This window comes from Saccostrea echinata, unplaced genomic scaffold (genome assembly GCF_033153115.1).
Source record: "Saccostrea echinata isolate AGI-Se365-2 ecotype Australia unplaced genomic scaffold, CSIRO_AGI_Sech_v1 ptg000045l, whole genome shotgun sequence".
NCBI lineage: Eukaryota > Metazoa > Mollusca > Bivalvia > Ostreida > Ostreidae > Saccostrea > Saccostrea echinata.
The window spans coordinates 1,023,323-1,033,382 of NW_026889794.1; the positions used below are offsets into that span (position 1 = coordinate 1,023,323).

General features: G+C 33.1%; 1 protein-coding gene across 1 annotated transcript; it reads left to right on the forward strand.

The window, feature by feature from the left end:
* Positions 1-682: 682 nt before the first annotated feature.
* On the forward strand, positions 683-9,738 carry LOC133201683 (organic cation transporter protein-like). Its single transcript, XM_061337472.1, has 10 exons — positions 683-825; positions 3,001-3,232; positions 4,921-5,024; positions 5,211-5,365; positions 5,555-5,723; positions 6,521-6,733; positions 6,897-7,123; positions 8,431-8,615; positions 8,992-9,149; positions 9,459-9,738. Exons 1-10 carry the CDS (start codon positions 683-685, stop codon positions 9,538-9,540), a joined length of 1,668 nt encoding a protein of 555 aa, XP_061193456.1. The 3' UTR covers positions 9,541-9,738.
* The last annotated feature ends 322 nt before the right edge of the window (positions 9,739-10,060 follow it).

Below are 10,060 nucleotides of genomic sequence, written 5' to 3' on the forward strand. Positions count from 1 at the left end.
AGTGCCGAGCGCATGGCGAAGGAACAGTTGCTACTCATTTTTCATCGACTTAGGTCAGTCACGGCCGAGATTCGAACTCACGACTTCCCGATCACGTAGCGAGCGCTCTACCGACTGAGCTACCGTGAGCGGTCATGATAGAAGTGTATTGAATATACATTCATTCGTTATCGTAGTAAAAAAACAAATCAATTTTTAACCATGCTATAATCTTAAGATAAATGTAACTTATAATATACTTTCCATCTATTGTTAAACTTACATATTGTAGCTTTTTACTTTAAAAAAAAAAAATCTGAAAATTTTTCTTCTATATAGTCTTTTGTTTGCAAAAAACCCCTACCCCCTCCCTCCCAGAATTAAGGATCTCAAATTCATTGATATTTAAATTAGGTCAGATTACGTCATTTAAAAGATCTTATATAATGCGAGCACAAGCACAGTTTATTGTAATTTAATACTACAAAAAAAAAATAACATACTAAAGACAAACAAAAGTATCTTAATTTTTTCTTCATATCAACTAAAATTTCTCTGTAAAATATAATGTTTAGTCACACATGCTACATGTACATTTCCATGCTGTCAACAATTGAGCCCCTGTCTCGTTCGACAAATTTAAATGTACCTACGCTCTTGGCTCAATGTTGATCATTGCACGGTCGCTTGTGTAAAAGTAAAGATGCACTTTGACGAACTTCTCGGTGTCCTCGGGGAATTTGGTCCCTACCAGAAATATGTGTATTTCCTTGTGTGCCTCCCTTCCATTATTGCCGCTTTTCATATGGTCAATTCTGTGTTTCTTCTGGGAATTCCAAAACACAGGTGAAACATTTCTGGTATTTGTTTACATTTTTCGCTTTCTCTTAAGGGATTAATTAGTGTTGATTTGACGTTGTTAATTTGATCAATATTATATGAAGACAATTACTGATTAAATGTATATTTTTTTTTTACTAATTTTCATATTTATTGAAGTTTTCCTCCCCGTATATCTCGGAGAAATAGATAAAATATAAAATTCTTGATATGAAATGATTCATTTGAAACACGGTATTTGCTCTTCAACCACAATCACTTTTTTCATCAAACGTCTCTCTGAGATGCATGGTTTAGAAAATTCGCATTGAAATAATGGATGATGATTTAATTTTAATTGAAAACTTTTCAAAAGAGAAAATCATTTGCTTAACTTGTGAACAAGGGGCTATTCACTTTAAATATTAATCATGCCTCATGGGAGCAAAAATTCAACCTGTGTTTATTGTATGTAACTTTTCAGTCGGAAAATCTTTTAAGAGAGACACCGATAGCCACTTTGTGATGATATATATCTGAATTTGTAATCGGTGGGCATCACATTAGACTTTTGATTTTTTATATGCAGTTCTAATCCCTTTTAGAATTGGATATAGAGCTAACTGTTGCAACGATTAAATGTCTTTAATGTGAATGCCACATGCATGTACAGAAGAATGAAAACAAACATGTCTTGCTCCAGGCAAGACTGTGAGAGGAGTGCTCATTGTTTTGCTCTAATAAATTCTAAGTTCAATGCATATCCTATTGCCAATTGCAAATTTTATCTATTGCACTACTTGCTCATGGTGTATTGTTCCACAGAAGAAATGATGCGTGTTTTATTTATCAAAAACTGATAAATGGGAATAAACTAAAAATTTTTTAAAAATAATGATGACTATGTTAAGAAACATTATCAGAACGCACTGATATCCATAAAATGTAGCGTTCTAATATCTGAATCTTAACCTATTGCAACTCTTTCATTACCGATTCGATAACATTGGAATTTGTAAAAATAATAATTTTGACATGTACATTTGACAAATACAGTTTCGATAAATTAAGATCACGACCCCCTTTTTCCATTAAAATAACTTTATTTTGAAAAGAAAATAGCTTTAACTTATCATAATTCTATATCAAATGATTTAGTGATGGCAAACACGGACATTTTGAAACAGGAGAAGGAATAAACTATTAAACTGGACTGCACACCTGCTTTTCATTTTGGATCTTTTCTTTGCAAAAGCTTAAATCGTCAGTTTCAGTATAAAATGAGAAAAATGGGTCAAATCTGGCCAATAATTCATTCCTGACAGTGGTAAACTGTCCTTTAGCTAAATACATATTTAATACATATTTATAAATATACATGTATGTTCGTAAATATGACAAAAGTGAACCAGTAAAAGAATATGGGATATAATGTTCTAAAAGTAATAATTCATAAGGCTCAGAGTTTGAAGATACGAAATACTGGGTGATGGAGCACTGTGGTTTTGAAATTAAATTTCCAAGATCAGAAGGTTGTGGCGTAAATCAAGATGACATTGAACCCTTCAGACAAGTATTTACTTAAGTTTACGTTTAGCTATACAGCACTTTACCTTTTAAAACTTGGAGATACTTAATTAGGAATGGGATAAAGTTACAAGATGAAATCTCGTAAGTATTCAAAAGAAAATACGATATTTGTTTGGCTCTTTAAATCGTGCATATTTTTCTTTTAAAAGAAACGAGCAGAAACTTTTAAATTATGTAAATATATGTATGTATAGTCCACATATAATACATCATTATTATCAAAACATGCATTCAGAATGAATCTTGAAAAGTACAGATCACAAAAGAATAAAAATATTCGTTTTACATACAGATATTTACAACCAAGGTGAAATCTGACTGAAATTATGTCATTTTTTTTTTAACAAATGTGATGTAGAATGAGAATAGAATCATATTCTTATTTATTGATCTGTGATCAAATCTTAGGCATCTGTTTTCAAATTAAAGTAGATGTATCGACAATTATTCCTCAAGCAAAGCATTTAAAAGTGCACAAAAAGGTGGTAAAATTAGAAATTAAAATTAAAATTTCACCTATTTATTTAAATGCCTTCTAGGTACATGACTTGATGATGATGATGATGTGTTAATTAACAGTACATTAATTAAGCCCTTCTCACACTCTTACAGATGCAAATTACCAAATTATCCGAATGATACTTACCTCAGCCAAGGCACAGCACATGACGATTTGATAAAGGCTTACATACCTACCGAGCTCAATGCTGACAATGATGTGGTGAACAAAAAATGCAAGATTTTCTCCATCCCTGTTTTAGACAATGTGACTACAGGCATCGAACAAAGTTGCAGCTCGTGGGTTTACGACAAAACAGTTTATGATAGCACGTTTGCGTCTGAGGTACGAATTTAACTTTACTAATTTTATATAACTTTTACTAAGCATATAATGCTCAATCTGCAATATAATAGATAACTGAAATTAGTTTTCAAATACAAGTAGTATACAAAACGCTATTTAATATAACTGGCTCACTAAAAGATGCCTATAGAGATTGAATAGTGACTTACTATCTGTAAAGAACACTTATGTTGGGTGCTTTACCTTAAAAACTTACTTTAAACAGAAGTTAAGTTTTTATAAGTAAAATCACTTATAGTGTTGTTCTTGTCGTAAGAGTGCATTTCTTTACTCTAGATTTGCTTTACAATAGCTTAACTGTAAAATAGATTTATTTTACGACAGCTTTACTTACAGTATAGCTTTGCTTAACAGTTGTTTAACTTCACAGTAGCTTAGAATAATAGCATTGTATTTCCAAGGCATGTTTATGTACACATTAACTCATTTGCAAATATTCACTTTCATGTACATTTCAACCATTTTCTACGTTAACTCGAGTATAATGATATGAAAAGGAAGATGTAATTTTCATAATTACTTTCTTTAAAGTGGTATACTTTTATAAAACGTACTTTATATAGAGTTTATATGGGGTGACATGCATGTACATATACTTCTAGTTCTGTATGTTTTATACGGTAGATCTTTCAATTACAGTTGTCTACTTACAGAATAGGTGGCTTTTAATAATATTGCTTAAAGTTGTGGTGACTTAATAAAGTTCTGTTTGCTTGACCTACTTGGGGTACTTGCTAAATTATTGCAACTTACTACACACAGGATATATGTATTTCTAATTCTCTTAAAGTAATACGGGCATATGATTACTTCATTATAAACGCTAGAATGTATTAATTTACATGTACTGAATATAAAGTTTATTTGTATAGTACATGTACATTTTTATTTAATAATTCATCTATGAAATAAGTTAATGAATCGATTTTATAATCGCTTTCTTGAAGTGAATAATGTGTAGTAGCATAAAAACTATACTGGTACGAAACTTCTTGTATAAACTTGCTTCTTTTATAAGACAATCGAATGAAAAACGTGTGGATGAAATATGGAGATAACTAACAGTATTCAAGCTCAAAGTCCATTGAAACAATACAAATCGGGAGCAGAGCAAACACGGACCTCCAAAAACAAGGGTGGGATCGGGTGCCAAGGAGGAGTGAGCATCCCCTGCCGACCGGTCACACCCGCCGTGTGCTCCTTGTCATGATCGGTAAATAACGGGAAAAAGTCCGTCGACAATTCAGTGTGTAAATAATGGCCTTACAATTAGTATGAAAAAGGTCAGTCAGCATACATGTATGACTTTATGAGAGAGTGTATTTGCTGACAAGGTCATTGTATCGACCATAGAACTTACGAAATGATGACTTCAAACGAGGCTGTTGATATTCTTGTTTCATCAACTTGTTTTTGTCAATAACTTGCCTCGTTTTAAAAATTGTTCATGCGTAGAGCATGCTCTTGCGAATCGAATCAACTGAGAGATATACACCCCATATGCAGGTGATAAGGGTATATTGCTGCATTTGTTTGGTTAATTTTACTGACTTTTTCTAGATATATTACTAATATTTTTAGCTTAAAGATTACATTTTCTATTCTGACTTACACTGATGATATTTTTCACAGTTTATCGTTGTAATTGAATGATACTTTTTATACAGCAAGATTTGATTTGTGACAAGCAACTATGGGCATCCAACGCCAAAATGGTTTTCTTTGCTGGTGTGTTTTTCGGAGCTTTGGGTCTAGGCGCACTTGCAGACAAGTACGTTATATTGTTCACTTCTGTTTTTTTAAATGTAAAAAATAAAATGAGCTCACCACGTAATATAAAAACCTACTTAGTATGCAGTATAAACGCTAAACGTGTTTAGCTTCTTCTTTCTTTTTTAATGATTCCCCAAGGAGTGATTTTTTTTAAAATTGTATTCACTTTCCTAATATTTACGAGGATTGGAAGAAAGAAGACACTGATTTTATCCATACTAGTGCTGCTGGCGTCCAGTCTAGCCGTGTCGTGGGCGGCTAACTTCTATCTCTTTTGTGTTTTACGATTCATCGTTGGATTTTCCTGCGCGGGGACTTTCATGTCAGCCTTTGTTTTAGGTGAGTTTTTTCTTAAATTATCTTATTCATTAGAATATGATTTCAAAAATAAGTTTATTCAATATACCAAGACAAAGGTATGTTTAGCCATTAAGAAAAGAAATTTTGATGGCAATTTCAGTCATAGTAGATGACAATACCATTCTTTATCCTCTCTCATCAATTTCAATTTGTTTTTCTGCAATACAGGCGTTGAGATCGTTGGTCCCTCAAAGCGGCTGTGGGCTGGGGTTGTCATCGAATACTTCTTCGCCATAGGACTGGTTATTCTATGTCTTATTGGCTATCTTATTAGGGACTGGAAGTACAATGAAATAGCAGTGTCTGTTCCCTCCGCACTTCTGTTGAGTTATTGGTGGTGAGTGGGCGTGTGTTTTGTCGAAATAAGTCATATACTTAATATTTAATTTTCGAAGTTGTATTGGTAAATGTATCGTACATGTAAACTAGTATATAGCCTGACTAGATGCATGCCGTAAATGTATCATCTGAAATCGTTGCACGAATGCTACCAGTTAATTTCAGACTCCACGATTAATTCCTTGTAAATACATGATTTGAAATATCAGCAAAGTATCGTTGCCATATAATAACCTTGTCCTATACTAGAACATCCCCAGAAAGAATTACTTCATATAAAGTTAAATTTTCCCCATTGGGGAATGTTACTATATAGTATTTATTACACATAGTAAACCTTCCTTTTGAATTCAAACAATGATCGGTTTGAAGTTTAGTGGGAGGGCTATATAGCATTTAATATACCTCGTAACAGATTCTTTCATATTCTTAATAAGGATACTAATTATTACATTACATTATTGATGAATCGCTAGTTATCATGTAAAATTCTGTGAAGATGTGATACTGTATATGGTATTATTTCGCCCCTTGTAATTTTTTCCCTTTCCTTGAAAACACTTTTGCTGTGTTTTAAATTCGCCCAAACACAGTTGTGTATATAAGATTTGTTGTTTACTTTGAATTTACCCCGTTTTAAATTCACCCTATTGCAACGAGGGCGAAAGGGGCGAAAAATTCCCTGTATACAGTATTCCTTCTAGGGTATGATAGAAAATCATCCATCGTATACCTATACATGTATGGAAAAACTTCATTGTTTTTTTTTCTTCTTTTCTTGACATTCTATCAAAGGTTATTGCCAGAATCTCCTCGATGGTTGATTAACCGTGGAAAATACGAGGAGGCTAAAGTCATTATTCGCAAAATAGCCAAACGAAATAAGGTAGAAGTTACAGATAAGCAACTGGATTCGCTGGAATGCGACGAAACAGCGACAGGCCAGCTATGGCACTTGTTTACGTCGAGGGTGCTGTTTGTCCGAACTATAATAATTTTCTTGAATTGGTAATTATCTAACTATTTGAAAAATCTCATTTTCATTTCTTATCGACTTTCAGTAAGAAAATGAACTTCAAATGAAATTTAAGCAGGACTGATAAGTACGCGAATTGCAATTGATGTACACATTGCATGTCCCATATCACTGACTCTTAATTCTTTTCCTCAGGTGTGTTGTAAGTATGGTATACTACGGACTGTCCCTAAATTCCGGGAACCTGGCTGGCGACTTTTATTTGAACTTTTTCCTGACAGGTCTGGTAGAATTCCCAGCTTATACTCTTTGTTTAGTGTTATTGGATCGTATTGGAAGAAAGAAACTGCATTGCGCGTGTATGGTGCTTGGAGGGCTTGCTTGTATTTCAACCATTTTTACAGTTTTATACATTGGGAAAAGTAAGTTTACCATCTTAATCTTTTGAAGTTACGGATATATTAGAATTTTATTGCAAACTGATTACTTTCACATTGCAGTGCTAGTGTATTGTAAAGTATACTTTAAAATGGTCATAAATTTGTTCAAATTTAAAAGAACAAATTTGAAGATAGGAAGGTAAGGTTTTAAATGGGTATAATTAAGGCCTCCTCGCAAGAGAACTTGCTATATTGCACTATATACAAATTACTTCATATGAATTGTAAAGTTTAACGAAGTAATCATGCTCAAAAGTCCAATAAACAATACAAATTGTGAGCAAAGCAAACACGGACCTCTTGAAACAGAGATGGGATAAGCGCCATGGAGGAGTGAGCATCCTCTGTGAACTGGTCACATCCGTGTCGCGATAGGGTAAACGGGGAACAACGTAGACAATTCACTGTGAAAATAATGGCCTAACAATTTGTATAAAAGATGTCAGTCAACTTTCGACCTAATGATATTGTATTTGCTAACATGCAATATCATTGTATCGATCACAGAATTTATCAGATGTTTAAATGACGATCGAGATTGCTGATGTCCTTAAATCATCAACCTATCTCTTAGTAGCCTATTTCGTTTTAGAAATTTCTTGGACTCAATAACCCCATATGCAGGTGATATTGAAATACTGCTACATAAATAAGGGAAGTTGATGAAATATAAAAGTTGAAGTTATCACGTTTATCATAATGTTTAATTGCTAGTTTACCATCAAAGTCTTTCCTTAGTAAAACACCCAAATATGAAACAAGATATGTCAGACCCCATTGTGTCTTTTATTTCGAGTTTAGTGGCCTATATCGAATCAACGTAAGAATGAAAATAAATATCCTTAATTGATAAAACGTCGTCGATATATATAAATGTCGAATTGAAAACAACGGCAATGACTTTTTCTCTCCATATAGAAGTTTTTGAATAAATTACGTTTCATAAAGAAAACAGATCTGTTAATAACAGGGCACAGTTAGTACCCAAGGGAATTCCAATAGATTGTTTGAAGACCAATTTTGCAAAGTAAATTATGTATATGATTTTTTTTGTTTTCCCGATCATAGCAAAGAGCACACGACGGGTGTGACCGATCGTCAAGGAATGCTTACTCCTCTATGGCACTTGCTCCCAGTTAATTCTCATGTTTTTAGAGGGCCATGTTTGCTTTGCTCCAAATATGTACTGTTTATATGGACTTTCGAGCTTGGTTACTGTTCGTTGTTTCTATATTTCATTCTAATACGCCAATTTACATCTGGATAGCTTGATATTTATCCAATTTCAGGCCATCAGATGTATACTACAGTGATTCTGGCGATGATTGGTAAGATTGGGGCCGCTGCAGCGTTTGCCGTCATTTACGTGTGGTCAGCGGAACTCTATCCCACCGTAGTCCGTAACGTCGCCATGGGCGCCAGCTCGTCCTGTGCGCGTATTGGAGGGATGGTGTCCCCCTATGTAGCAGATCTCGTAAGTCTTATTATCGATTACAGATGAGACATTAATGAAAGTGAAGACTATAACCTTTGCTATTTAACAAATCAAGTCCAAAAAGATAACGGAAAGATATACACATAGTTAACATTATCAAAATTTCCTATTTCAGTTGGAAAAATTTAACAATTATATCCCATCCTTATGCAAGATACGAGTACGTTTTGATAACGGAATGTGATAATTAGTCGTAAATATTTATATGAATCTATTGTATATATGAAAGGCGATGTTTATCGCCCAAAATTCAATTTTCTGGTCAAGATTCAAATAGATAGATGATGCAAAAACCGCGGTTCTTGGACAATGAAATATTATTTCCTCTTATTATATGAAGGTTATTTGTATTTAGAGTTTGATAGTTGATGGCCATTTCGGACAAGCACTTCCGTTAGTTGTGTTTGGAGGAGCTTCCATACTAGCTGGGCTGCTCTCTCTTATTTTACCGGAAACACTAGGCGCCAATCTACCAGAAACCATCCAAGATGGCAAAGATTTTCCTCCACCAAAGTATATATTCAATCATCCATATTACAGAAATTAAATCATGTGAAATCACTTATTTCTAGGGAGAGGGGAGGGTGATATGAAGAGACCTACGAATTCCCGTCCTCCAATGAAATGTAAACTTTCAAACATTTTTAAAAAAATCAACACTTCTTCATAAACGAAATTAAATCCCTACCAACCAATATTTTTTCTCTCAAACCAAGAAAATTGACTCCATGAAATAAGTGATTTTACAATATTTAAAAAAAAGATGTTACTGCCGCATATTGTCTAGTAAATTTTGTTTACATTGCCTTTCTTTTTTTCCAGGCAGGCCAAAAAATACGAGGAAAACGGGTCTTCATATACCTACAGGAACGAGTCTTTTATAGTGGATACGACGAAATTTTAAAATTTTCCTCGGAAATTGATCTTTCTCACTTTAGACTTTAAAATATAAATAAACTTTTCCATAATGATATATTTTCACCCTAGACTACGATTCATCCCTCTTTATTCAATAAATAAAACAATCTCAGGGTAAATTCTTTCAATTTTAAATGTCAAGTTTAACTTACAAATTCTTATATTTGTATGAACATATACTGTAATCGTCAAATATTTATGTTAATTTTGTTGTAAATATTAGGACATAAGTAAAAGTTATATTTTGTCGCTATAAGTTAAAATGAATTCCAGCATACGTGTATTTTTTTCTCATCGCTTTATGTAACCTTTATTCAAAATAATCAAATTATCTATTGTATTTCTTGTAACTGATATATATATGTTATGTATATCATTGTTTGTTTGTAATTAATAAAAGAAAAAAGAAGTGTTTTTAAGAATGAGAATGGATTAATGCATATCATCTATCACATATTTCTAGATTAGAAAACAATGCAAGAAATGGAACATTTATCAATGATGGT